The sequence below is a fragment of the Euprymna scolopes genome, chromosome 43 (genome assembly GCF_053919585.1).
Source record: "Euprymna scolopes isolate OS-2025 chromosome 43, ASM5391958v1, whole genome shotgun sequence".
Classification (NCBI taxonomy): Eukaryota; Metazoa; Mollusca; class Cephalopoda; order Sepiida; family Sepiolidae; genus Euprymna; species Euprymna scolopes.
The window spans coordinates 875,678-889,215 of record NC_136524.1 but is presented as its reverse complement, the minus strand read 5'-3'; the positions used below and the strand labels follow the sequence as shown (position 1 = coordinate 889,215).

The following is a 13,538-nucleotide window of genomic DNA, read 5'->3' as shown; positions in this document are numbered from 1 at the left end:
TCGTTATTTTCATGGAAAGTGTTCGACTGAGCTTCAATCTCTGGTCCCCCCTCACCAAACTTTCACAAGAAACACTCGTCTAGCTGAAAGCACTATCAATAATTCCCCCCCACTCTTTATCTGTGATCCCCATCTGGCATCAATTGAAATGGATGGCTCTCGTCTAGAGGAGGCCCCATGTTTTAACAAGCTTCTAGGTTTGACCTTTACTCCTGATCTGAAATGGAACACGTACATCAAATCTGTTGCCAGGGACGCTGGGAAAATGGTGGGATCCTTCTACCGCTCCAGAAGATATTTCACTACTGATGCAATTCTCTATCTATATAAAAGCCAAGTACGTTCAAGGATGGAGTACTGCTGCCATATCTGGGCAGGAGCTGCTAAAAACAGCCTATCCTGCCTTGACAGAGTACAAAAAAGACTTCGTAGTTTAGTGGGGGATGCCCTTTTCTCTTCCCTGCAGCCTCTCTCCCACAGAAGAGACGTTGCGAGCCTGTCTTTGTTTTATCGTTATTTCCATGGCAAGTGCTCGTCTGAGCTTCAATCTCTCGTCCCCTCTCGCCAATCTGTCTGGCTGAAACCACTGTCAAAAATTTCCCCCGTTTCTTATCTGTGCAAAAACTAAAACATAGATCCCATTCCTTTCTCAAAAGTGCACGCCTGTGGAACTCACTTCCGTTTGCCTGCTTCCCACCTGACTACAACCTGGATGTCTTCAAGTCCAACATAAACAAATTCCTGACGAACCGGCCTCCTTACGTAAGACAGTTTATCAAATCTCCAATACTAATGATTACTACGATACTATCGCATTGAATACTGTACACGCAATAACCCTTATCCCCGAGTGGCCTCCGGGCCTTGATAAGTGGTGACCCCCATGTAAAAAAAAAAAAAAAAAATCTTCCGTGAGAAAGAGGTCGCAAGGAAGAGAAAAGTACATCTCCTACGAGGCTACGAAGTCTATTTTGAACCCTATCAAAGCAGGATAAGTCCTTTCTAGCAGCTCCTGCCCAGATGTGGCAACAGTATTCCATCCTTGGACGTACCTGGCTCTTATATAGATAGAGAATAGCATCAGCAGTGAGATATCTACCGGATCGATAGAAGGATCCGACCATTTTTCCAGCAACAGAATTAATGTATGTTACATTTAAGATGAGAAGTAAAGGTCTAGCCCAGAAGCTCGTCAAAACATGAGGCCTCCCCAAGACGAGCCATTCATTTCAATTGATGCCAGATGGGGATCAGAGCATTGGTGATGTAAATGGTTGGTTGTTTTTGCTTTACGGCATATCAACCCTTTTTGGGTTATTTAATGCCGAATCCAAAGATTTTGAAGCCCTGATTTCTATATATGGAAATAACGATAAAACAAGGATAGGCTAGCAACGTCTCTTCTGTGGGAGAGAGGTTGCAGGGTAGAGAAAAGGGCATCCCCCACTAAGCCAGGAAGTGGACCTGGGAGCAATGGTAATTAAAGGGTGGCTCCACACTCCCCAAAGCCCACAAGCTGGGGCCTCACCACTGGATATAGTTTAAGGTCATATCCAGGACCCCCATTGAGGAGCTTTTACCCTCTGCAGGGGGGGGGGACAGTCGGCGTATTCTAATGCCCCACCAACAGGGCCACCCTGCCAAGGAGTGAGAGACTAGTAGCAGATGCACCAGCCCGAATATGACAAGAATACTCCATACATGGGCGAATGGTGGCCTCATAGAGGTACAGGATACTTTCAGCTGTTAAGTTCTCTCTGATTCTCTCCCCTCTGATATTGAGTAAGTGGAACAATGGGGAAAGAGGTAGTTGGTTATTTTTAATACATCTAAAACCAAACTTCTATCTCCACATCATCTGAATGGCTCTCGTTTTGGGGAGGCTTCATGTTTTGATAAGCTTCTGGGCTTGACCTTTAATCCTAACCTGAAATGGAACACGTACATCAAATCTGTTGCCAATATCGCTGGAAAAATAATGGGATCCTTCTACCGCTCCAGAAGATATCTCACTTCTCATGCAATTCTCGTTCTAGATAAAATCCAAGTATGTCCAAGGATGGAGTACTGTTGCCACATTTGGGCAAGAGCTGCTAAAAACAGCCTATCCTGCCTTGACAGAGTACAAAATAGACTTCGTGGCTTAGTGAGGGATGCCCTTTTCTCTACCCTGCAACCTCTCTCCCACAGAAGAGACGTTGTGAGCCTATTCTTGTTTTATCGTTATTTCCACGGCTGGTGCTCGTCTGAGCTCCAATCTCTGGTCCCCCCTCGCCAATCTTTCACGAAAAACACCCGTCTAGCTGAATCCACTGTGAAAAATTTCCCCCACTCTATATCTGTGCTTAAATCAAAACGCGGATTCCATGAACAAAGCTTCTTTCTTAGAACTGCACGCCTGTGGAACTCTGTTCCGTCTGCCTGCTTCCCACCGGACTACAACTTGGATGTCTTCAAGTCCAATGTTAAAAAATTCCTAATGAACCGCCTCCTTAAGTAAACACTTCATCAAATCTCCACACTGACGTAATGTACTTGCAATAACCCTTATCCCTGAGTGGCTTCCGGGCCTTGATAAGTGGTGATCACTGTGTAAAAAAAAAAAACAAAAAAAAAAAACCCAAGCTCCTATCCTTACATCATCAACGCTCTGATCCCCATCTGCCATCAATTGAAATGAATGGCTCTCGTCTTGGGGAGGCTCCATATTTTGATTAGTTTCTGGGTTTGACCTTTACTCCTGATCTGAAATGGAACACATACATCAAATCTGTTGCCAAGGTCGCTGGAAAGATGGTGGGATCCTTCTACCGCTCCAGAAGATATCTCACTACTGATGCAATTCTCTATCTATATAAAAGCCAAGTACGTCCAAGGATGGAATACTGTTGCCATATCTGGGCAGGAGCTGCTAAAAACAGCCTATCCTGCCTTGACAGAGTACAAAATAGGCTTCGTGGTTTAGTGGGTGATGCCCTTTTCTCTACCCTGCAACCTCTCTCCCACAGAAGAGACGTTGCGAGCCTGTCTTTGTTTTATTGTTACTTCATTGCAAGTGCTCGTCTGAGCTCCAATCTCTGGTCCCCTCTCGCCAATCTTTCACGAGAAACACCCGTCTGGCTGAAACCGCCGTAAATATTCCCCGCTTCTTATCCGTGCAAAAACCCAAACGTAGATCCCATTCCTTTCTCAGAAGTGCGCGCCTGTGGAACTCTCTTCCGTTTGCCTGCTTCCCCCCTGACTACAACCTGGATGTCTTCAAGTCCAGCATAAACAAATTCCTGACGAACCGCCCCCCCCCCCGTAAGTAAGACAGTTTATCGAATCTCCAATACTAACGATTGCTACGGTACTATCCCACCAATTACTGTACACGCAATGACCCTTATCCTCGAGTGGCTTCCGGGCCTTGATAAGTGGTGACTTCTTAGTGAAAAAAAAACATAAAATAAAAAAAGGACATGTCCAGCAGGCGAGGCTGCTGCTCGGGATTGATGCGGACCTTGCAGTTTATTGTATAGGATAACTTACCTTCGGTCAAGGACGGATTCGTGATGGTATGGAGTTCTTCACTTAAGCACGGCAAGTTCGAGGCAACCTTCTGTAAAAACAAAATAAAATCGGATTGAGGTTAATACCTAGCGGGAGTCTCTACAATAATATAAATGCAATTTCGCGTGTGTGTGTGTGTGTGTTTTCGTTCCTTATAGACTCCGAAAGCGGCTGAACAGAGTTTCTTTAAAACTGTGACGGGACACCGGACGATGCCAGGTGTCCCGTTCAGCTAGGTGAAGATAAGAATGCTTATGGCCGGGGGGGGGGGGCGCGTGCTGATACTGTGTCAAAGATTAAGACAGGCGTTTATGAGATCTTTGGGAGACAGGATATCTGTATTAATGGCGAATAAAAAAAAAAAGGAGATTATTTTTCTCGTTGGATCTGGTGAGAATGAGTTTTAACTAACGTAATTGGTTCGGACAGTCTCGAGAATTGGGTTCCAAAATGTCTGCTCGGAGTCGGGGACCCGTGGTGCTTTAACTCAGAGACCACCAAGCTAGTTTGACAGATATGTTCACAAAACAAGAGAAGAAAGAGGCGGGAATAGAGGATAATGGAGAAAAGGAAGGAAGATGCTTTTGATATAAACAACGATCGCCTACTCGAAAAAGAATTAGAAGAGTTTTGGCAGTCTTTGGTCAGCGAGCGAAGCGTACACATCGGCTCTCGCCCCGCCTGGGGGTGACAGGGGCAGAAATCTCAATAAGAACTAACTTGAAAAGATCTTGTTCTTAGCTAGAGAATTAACCTGATATCTCAAGTATGCAACCTGCATCACGAAGCGCGGATAACGAAAACATGACTTTAAACAAATGTAGAATGATTGCAAATAATTATTTTATTTGGTTTAAACGAAAATGACCTCAGAGTTTTTTTCTTTGTTTTTCGATTGCCAGCATAAGTGAAGATGCAGTTTCTTTCAGGTATGCCCTGACGCCAGACGACGAAGACACAGACACGAAACCAGAGTGACGGCCGAAGAGGACAATGTCGCCACACGGACTTGGGGTCATGCACGTTTAACGTGCCTGGAGCAGCGGGGGTATGTTTTCCAGGGACCAGTACGAGTCTGGTCACGCTGGAGGGGTCCACCACTAGACGACGCAGGCCCGGGACATCGTTCCCGTTACAACGTGATGCGCGTGACGCGTCCGTTACAAACTAGCAGGGGTGCCCGACGTTGCTCACGTGCTTTGGTGGCGTTGTAAGGACGAACTCTGGGGATGGGGAGGGAGTCCTCAAAACAGCAATAGCGGGGTTGGCCGGGGTGTGTGTCAGTGATGTATCAAGGACGCCCCCCCCCCCACACACAAAAAAAAAAAAATTGAGCTGGAGCGGGTGTAAAAACAGCAGCAGCGGGGTTGGCTAGAGTGTGTGTAGGTGATGCATTTAGAACCCTCCCCTCCCTACTTGTGTGTGTGGGTGTGTTCGTTCCATATAGACTCCGAAAGCGGCTGAACAGAGTTTCTTTAAAACTAGCAGTGGTGCCCGACGTTGCTCACGTGCTTTGATGGCGTTGTAAGGACGAACTCTGGGGATGGGGAGGGAGGCCTCAAAACAGCAATAGCGGGGTTGGCCGGGGTGTGTGTCAGTGATGTATCAAGGACCCCCCCCCACACACACACACACAAAAAAAAATTGAGCGGAAGCAGGTGTAAAAACAGCAGCAGCGGGGTTGGCTAGGGTGTGTGTAGGTGATGCATTTAGAACCCTCCCCTCCCTACTTGTGTGTGTGTGTGTGTGTTCGTTCCATATAGACTCCGAAAGCGGCTGAACAGAGTTTCTTTAAAACTAGCAGGGGTGCCCGACGTTGCTCACGTGCTTTGGTGGCGTTGTAAGGACAAACTCTGGGGATGGGGAGGGAGGCCTCAAAACAGCAATAGCGGGGTTGGCCGGGGTGTGTGTCAGTGATGTGTAAAGGTTCCCCCCCCCACACACACACAAAAAATATATATATATTGGGCGGGAGTGGGTGTCAAAACAGCAGCAGCGGGATTGGCTTGGGTATGTGTAGGTGATGCAGTTAGGACCCTCCCCTCCCTACTTGTGTGTGTGTTTGTTCAATATAGACTCCGAAAGCGGCTGAACACAGTTTCTTTAAAACTAGCAGGTTCTGGGTTTGACCTTTACTCCTGATCTGAAATGGAACATGTACATCAAGTCTGTTGCCAAGGTCGCTGGAAAGATATTGGGATCCTTCTACCGCTCCAGAAGATATCTCACTACTGATGCAATTCTCTATCTATATAAAAGCCAAGTACGTCCAAGGATGGAATACTGTTGCCATATCTGGGCAGGAGCTGCTAAAAACAGCCTATCCTGCCTTGACAGAGTACAAAATAGACTTCGTGGCTTAGTGGGGGATGTCCTTTTCTCTACCCTGCAACCTCTCTCCCACAGAAGAGACGTTGCGAGCCTCTCCTTGTTTTATCGTTATTTCCATGGCAGATGCTCGTCTGAACTCCAATCTCTGGTCCCCCCTCGCCAATCTTTCACGAAAAACACCCGTCTAGCTGAATCCACTGTGAAAAATTTCCCCCACTCTATATCTGTGCCTAAATCAAAACGCGGATTCCATGAACAAAGCTTCTTTCTTAGAACTGCACGCCTGTGGAACTCTGTTCCGTCTGCCTGCTTCCCTCCGGACTACAACTTGGATGTCTTCAAGTCCAATGTTAACAAATTCCTTATGAACTGCCCCCTTAAGTAAACACTTAAGCAAATCTCCTCACTAACGTAATGTACTTGCAATAACCCTTATCCCTGAGTGGCTTCCGGGCCTTGATAAGTGGTGATCACTGTGTAAAAAAAAAAAAAAAAAAAATGGGTGCCCGATGTTGCTTACGTGCTTTGGTGGTGTTGTAATATGACGAGATCCCTGGCAACACCAGATGATCTTGCTTTTCAAATAGAGGAAGAGAAGATGGGAGAGGATGAGGTATGGTTTGGTTGGGGGGGCATGCTGACACTTGGTCAAGGAAAAACAGATGTTTATGAGATTCCTCTAATAGTAAATATTTCAATGAGGAAAAAAAAATATAAATAAATATAATTTTTTTTTTTTTTTTTAATTACATTTTCACCCCAAACAAGGCAAATTGCCACTTTGGTGTAGGGGCAACAACTACTGGGGTACTATGTAGGGATTTGGGCAGCAAGATGTCGGTTCACGTTACACTTGAACTTCTGCATGTCAGTACTGTTGGGGAAGCAGGGACCTGGAATGGAATTCCAGAGTCTTGCGGTTCTGGGGAAGAAACTATTGGAGTAAAAAGATCTTTTACATCTAGGGATCTCTACAGTGTGGGGGTAGGATTTAGCAGCCTGTCGGGTTTGTCGAGGGTGCTCACGTCGTGGGGGAACAAGTGATTGCAGTTTGTCAGAGCATTCACCACTAAAATACTTGTAGAAAAGGCAGAGGGATGCAACATTTTGTCGATGGGACAGAGGCTGAAGCTTAGATGCCAGTTCAGGGCCTATCAGGTTTGCGACTCTCTTTTGAACCTTGCCAAGGAGCGAGAGATTAGTAGCAGATGCACCAGCCCAGATGTGGCAGCAATACTCCATACATGGGCGAATGGTGGCCTTATAGAGGTACAGGATACTTTCGGGTGTTAGTAGTTTTCTAGCACGGTAGAGAGAGCCCACCTTTCTTACAGCGGCCCTGGCAATGCCTTCAATGTAATTGTTCCAACTTATGTTTCCTGTGAACGTTAGGCCAAGGAGTTTGAAAGATGTACTCTCAGATAAAGAGTCGTTGGCCATTGCTATAGGTGGTAGAGAGGGTTTCTTGTAATTATTGAATGAAACTAGTTTAGTGTTGGCAGCATTGAACGCGACCAACCTTTTAATAGATAATAGTTGTTCTTAAGCGGTTTTAATTTCCATTTTGTACTTGTGGAACGATAGGAAGGGACAAAAATATCCAGAAGAAATAAAATATTTCAATGGGAAATAAATAGTTATCGCTTATCACATCAGTGCTGGGTGGGGTTTTTAAGAGAAAGACAAACGAGAATTGTTCCTAGATCAAGGCTGTTAGACATCTATCAACAACGGAAAGGTTGTTTTTAAAATCTCTGTTGAGCGAGATGAAGAATGGGGGTCAAGAGTCGGGGTCACCGCCAGGCATTGTTCGACCTGGAGTGACTAATCATGCCTAATTGGTAATAAGTAAAAACTTCAGTGCAGGTGGGGGTTGAGGTCTGGTAAAGATAAGCTCTAAGAGAAAAGAAAGAATAACTCCAGAAAGGTGGAAGGGTAATTTCTGATTTGATAAAAACGATTGGCTTTTTAGAGTTAGGGTCTTTTTTACTAGTTGGCATCGAGGTGTCCACATCGCTAGCAGTGTCAGAATTTTTTGGAAAATCGCCATTGCAAATTTGACACCCCTAAGACAAAACTGCAAATAAAATATAAATAAAACTCGTAATTTCTGTTTTTAAAGTGGGCTGTTTATTTTCTTTGTGGAATATACTTCCAAAATAAACTATTAAAGTTTTAAAACATAATAAAAATATTATTTCTTATTTGTTAAAAAAACCGTGTTGACAAAATATCCGCTCGGGGTGATTGAATACGCGGACATTTTGTCAACACGGTCTTTTAACAAATCTCTATATAAATAAAATGAACTCATTTTTTCCCGTCGGATTTTGACCTTAATAGGATTAAAAATCAAGATATTTCATGCAAATATAATATGCACAAACGGCAGAATAATATCTGAGGTGTGTTATAGGCTTATTATTTCTCAAATTCCTCGATAATCTTAGATTTCTATACTTTTTCTGCTGAGAAGTCACGGCCAAAATCGGTTAAGATCAATGGAAGTGGTAAAATATTTTCTCTCTAATAAATTCCTCCTCCCCCTGCCACCACTTAACACCGTTTGGGGATCGTTCACAAGGAACAGTTGAGAAGAGAACACCGGTTTGGCTTCGTAGTTCTTTCATGTGAAGTTATTTAAAATCACTAAACTAAGCTGCAGTGCTCTGTGGCGTAGTGGTTAGCATGCTGGACAATTCACATTATATTTTCACGTTCGCGCCGACCTACCGTAGTCGTTTTTTTTTTTTTTTTTTTTTTCCTAAACAACTGGAATGGACTTTTCTTGGTGGCCGAACTGTTAACGTTGCAGATGTTTTTTTTTTTTCACACTTTATTTTCCTACTTTTACTCATGACTCCGGGTTTGATCCTTCCTACTTACCTACCATAACATTTTTTAAAACTCCCCCCCGTCCCGGAAACAAACACTCGGGCAACGCCGGGTACCCCCGCTAGTAAAAAATAATATTTTTATTATGTTTTAAATAACTTTAATAGTTTATTTTGGAAGTATAATCCATAAAGAAAATAAAACAACCCACTTTAAAAACAGAAATTACGAGTTTTTTATATTTTAGTCGCAGTTTTTTGTTCGGGGGTGTAAAAAATTCCGCCAAAATTCTGACACTGCTACCACATCGCTCTCACCCCGGCTGGGGATGGAGGGGGGGCGGGTGAAACCCTCACAAGAGCTGTTGAAAGGCTCTTGTTCTTAGCTGGGGAATTACTTAGAGGAACTTAAGTTATACAACCTGACATCATGAAGCTCGGATCAAAGAACTCGACTTAAAACAAGTGTAGAACGATTTATGAATAATTATTTTGTTTGGTTTTTACGAAAATGAACCAGAGTTTTTCTTTCTTTCTCGATTGCCGGCCTGAATGAAGATGCAGTTTATTTCAGGTATGCCCTGAAGCCAGATGATGAAAGAAATAGACTGGATCCAGCACGAAGCCAGAGTGACAGCTGAAATCGACAATGTTGCCACACGGACTTAGGGTCATGCACATTTTGCGTGCCCTGAGCAGCAGAGAGATATTTTCCAGTGACCAGTGAGAGTCTGGTCACCCTTGAGGGGGTCCACCACAAGACAAGTAAGACTGTAGCCCTGCTGGGTTGCATCTATGGTCCTGTGAGCTGGGAGCGACGAACACGGCCAGAAGTACATCACAAGTACATCACATCTTTCAAACTCCTTGGCCTAACGTTCACAGGAAACATGAGTTGGAACAATTACATTGAAGGCATTGCCAGGGCCGCTGCAAGAAAGGTAGGCTCTCTCTACTGTGCTAGAAAACTACTAACACCCGAAAGTACCCTGTACCTCTATAAGGCCACCATTCGCCCATGTATGGAGTATTGCTGCCACATCTGGGCTGGTGCATCTGCTACTAGTCTCTCGCTCCTTGACAAGGTTCAAAAGAGAGTCGCAAACCTGATAGGCCCTGAACTGGCATCTAAGCTTCAGCCTCTGTCCCATCGACGAAATGTTGCATCCCTCTGCCTTTTCTACAAGTATTTTAGTGGTGAATGCTCTGACGAACTGCAGGCACTTGTGCCCCCACGACGCGAGCACCCTCAACAAACCTGACAGGCTACTAGATCCCACCCCCACACTGTAGAGATCCCTAGATGTAAAAGATCTTTTTACTCCAATAGTTTCTTCCCCAGAACCGCAAGACTCTGGAATTCCATTCCAGGTCCCTGCTTCCCCAACAGTACTGACGTGCAGAAGTTCAAGTGTAACGTGAACCGACACCTTGCTGGCCAAATCCCTACATAGTACCCCAGTAGTTGTTGCCCCTGATAGTAGCCCCCTACACCAAAGTGGCAATTTGCCTTGTTTGGGGTGAAAATGTAATAAAAAAAAAAACAAAAAAAAAAACAAGTATGCTCCCGTGAATCAGGATAGCGACGGATGCGGTCCGACCCTCGGACAAGAGAGGGTGTTAGGGTTATAGTAAGGACCAACTGGGGATGGGGAGGGAGGCCTCAAAACAGCAGTAGCGGGGTTGGCCGGGGTGTGTGTAGGTGATGTATCAAGAACCCCCCCCCCACACACACACACAAAAAAAATATATATATATTGAGCGGAAGCGGGTGTCAAATCAGCAGTAGCGAGGTCGGCCGCGTGTGTGTAAGTAGATGTATTAAGTTGTGGAGTTGGGCGCCGGGACGGGACTTTCTTACAAATTCGGAATTTTCCCTCACCTGGCGACTTGTCCGGAATGCACTGCCCCTCCTTGAGGAACTCAACCTTTACAATGAAGAAACCCGAGTCTACTGCCTGCGCTGCGACGAAGACATGAGAGAAACGCCCGGTCATGCCTTTTTCCGCTGTAGCAGGCTCAAGACCCTCCTAGGGTACGTCAACGAGGTAACGACTCGCATCGAGGCTTGAACTCGACGAATCATATTTTGTGGAGAACATTGATCCGCCGCTGCCTAGGGAGAAAAGAATGGTTTTTCTAGCGATACTAGCAGTAGCGAGAACGGTCATATGGATCACACGCCTCAAGCGAGTCCGCGAAGGGATATTTATTCCGGATCGGGATCTGATTGTCTACTTTAAGCATCTGCTTAAAGTAAAGATCAGATGCGATTGGAAGAGGTTGCCTCGAGTGGCCTTTGACAAGAGGTGGGTGCATGACGCTAGCTTGTGCATCCGACGAGGCGCCAAGTTTGAATTCGTGTTACCACTATAAGCATGGCACACGCGGTACCGGGTCCTACGGAGCCCATCCCGCTAAGTTAGACAAATAAAAAGTAAAGAGACTCTTGACTGGTGGTACAAATGAGATCCTGTCCCCCAGTTTTTGTTTTTTGGCACTAGAGAACCTTCCGAGGCTACCCTACCACTACCCCCCTCCTATCTCTTTGTTTTATCTCCCCCTGGTCAACCCCTACTCGAAGGTCGCCGCCTACCTCCCCCATCTTTCCCTTTTTTTTTTGTTTTTGACAATTATTTATTTTTCCTCCCTACACCCGATAAGAATCCTTCCCAATCCCCATTAGGGATCTTCCCGCTTGTTTTCGGGTGACCCGGAAAACAGTAGGTGATCTAACTTTCTAGATTAGCTCAGGGCGGGACCTCACTAACAATGCACTAGGCAATTTTATTTTTTTGCGTATTTTTCTAAATTACCCACTCTCCAACACGAACTGTTTTGCTTCCAAAATTCAAGAACTTTTTATTTGCCGATGAATTGAACTTTTTTCACACACACACACACACACACACACACATTTTAAGTTTGGGAAAAAAAAAAAAAAAAATTTACACACACATGTAGGGGACTAGGATATATAAATACCCCAATCCCGTTACAAAATAATAATGAAACGAATGGGAATTGAAGGAAACAAAGACACAATTAATGGATAAGATAAATGTCGTTTATTTGCTGTTGAAAGAAATGAATGTTTTAGTTATAACATGTCCGCGCGTATGTAACCAATGTCCGTTGCAGGACTAGTGTTGTAGCAAGAATAGGAAATGTGTTTTCATCTCAAGTCCGGATCATTATTGTTTGTTCGCGCGTGGGAATTGAAGTGAGTGTGGTAGTGGAAATGAGAATCCAGCGTGTAGGCAAGGAAGAGAATATTAGAGTTGTCATCAGTTAGTAGGCAGCTACGCGAAGGTGTTCTTAGTGGCCAGTAGTAGATAGAGAGAGAAAGAGTGAGAATGTATACATACAGTCTTTAGCTCGTGCCCCATACATAGTAGGAAGTGGGCATGAGGTGCGCGTGCGCGCGCGCCGAGACGGCGCGCGGCTTGTTCGCCCAACCTCTCTAGTTGAGAGTTGGTTCCAAAGAGAAAGAAACAGCTTATCACCTTGTTTTTATACTCGTTTCCAGAGTGTATTTTGCGCATGTGTATTTCCTTAGAAAGCGGAAGTGACGTCGTCCATGTGCGTGATCGTGTTCGCGTGTGTGAGTACATGTGTGTACGTAAGTGTGTGTGTGTATATATACGTGAATTTGAGTGTATGTACGCGAACGTGAATAAGTGTACATGTGTGGACGTGGGCGCGTATGTTTGTGTGCGCGTATGTATATGACAGCTTGAAATATGAATGTGTGTTTTGTGTGAGACTTGAAAAAGGCTCGTACACACACACAGTAATTGTAAATATATTCTTTTTTGCAAAAACGCTGGGGGTTTTCATTAGTTAGTTTAGAGTCCACAGAGTGAATGAGGTATTGTGGTAAATGTTGCGAGTCAAGAGTAAAGTCGCCGAAGACTCCATTTTTACTTTAGTTACAACTAGCAGGGCTACCCGGCGTTGCTCGGGACCGTATAAACAATGAAAAAACAAAAGCAGATATTGAACATATGTTTTATTCTTAGTGGAGAGGAATCTTTCATCTCAAGTTTTAGCGTTACAAACAAACATTTGTCTTTTATATATATAGATAATGACAGGTTTTTTGGGGCCCCCCCTCGAAGATAAATGATCAGTTGACCAACTTCTAGTGGTCCGTTTGACGTGAAATTTCGATATTTGTCATCCGGGTGATGGGGCTTCGATATGATACCAAATTTGTCAAGTTTGGTTCCGTCTTTCAAAAGTTTTAGCGTTACAAACAAACATACATACATACACACAGACGTTTGGCTTTTATATATATAGAAGACCCTGCAACACTCCCCCTCCCCAGATCTTATAGGGCCTTGTGCCTAAATTTCTTTTGTCTTTTGGAGATTTTACTTTTTAAAATTTTTTGATTTTATATTGGAATCTTTTTAATTGTAATTTTTCCTTTAAACGAAATATATCTATATATATAAAAGGCAAAATGTGTGTGACCATTTCGTGTATGTCTCCAAAATCCATCCTGGGCCCAACTCTTTTCCTGATCTACATTAATGATCTTCCAAATCATATCCTTACATCATTTGTAGACATTTATGCTGACGACACTACCATTTATGGTACCACATCTAAGACAGTAAACGACCAAGTTCTCTCCAATTCTCTCTCCTCTGATCTTGAGCACGTAATACAATGGGGAAAGGAGTGGCTGGTTACTTTTAATGCATCTAAAACCAAGCTTCTCTCTTTACATCATCAACATTCTAATCCACATTTGTCATCAATTGAAATGAATGGCTCTCGTCTTCAGGAGGCCTCAAGTTTTGACAAGCT

The 13,538-nt window shown here is 44.2% G+C and overlaps 1 protein-coding gene across 1 annotated transcript in view; it reads right to left on the bottom strand.

The window, feature by feature from the left end:
* The window catches only part of LOC145268435 (uncharacterized), a 114,374-nt gene that overhangs the window by 9,599 nt on the left and 91,237 nt on the right, over window positions 1-13,538 (bottom strand). Inside the window, exon 7 of the mRNA XM_080123995.1 lies at window positions 3,532-3,601. Coding sequence (XP_079980121.1) covers window positions 3,532-3,601 — 70 coding nt within the window. The remainder of the gene's footprint in view (window positions 1-3,531; window positions 3,602-13,538) is intronic.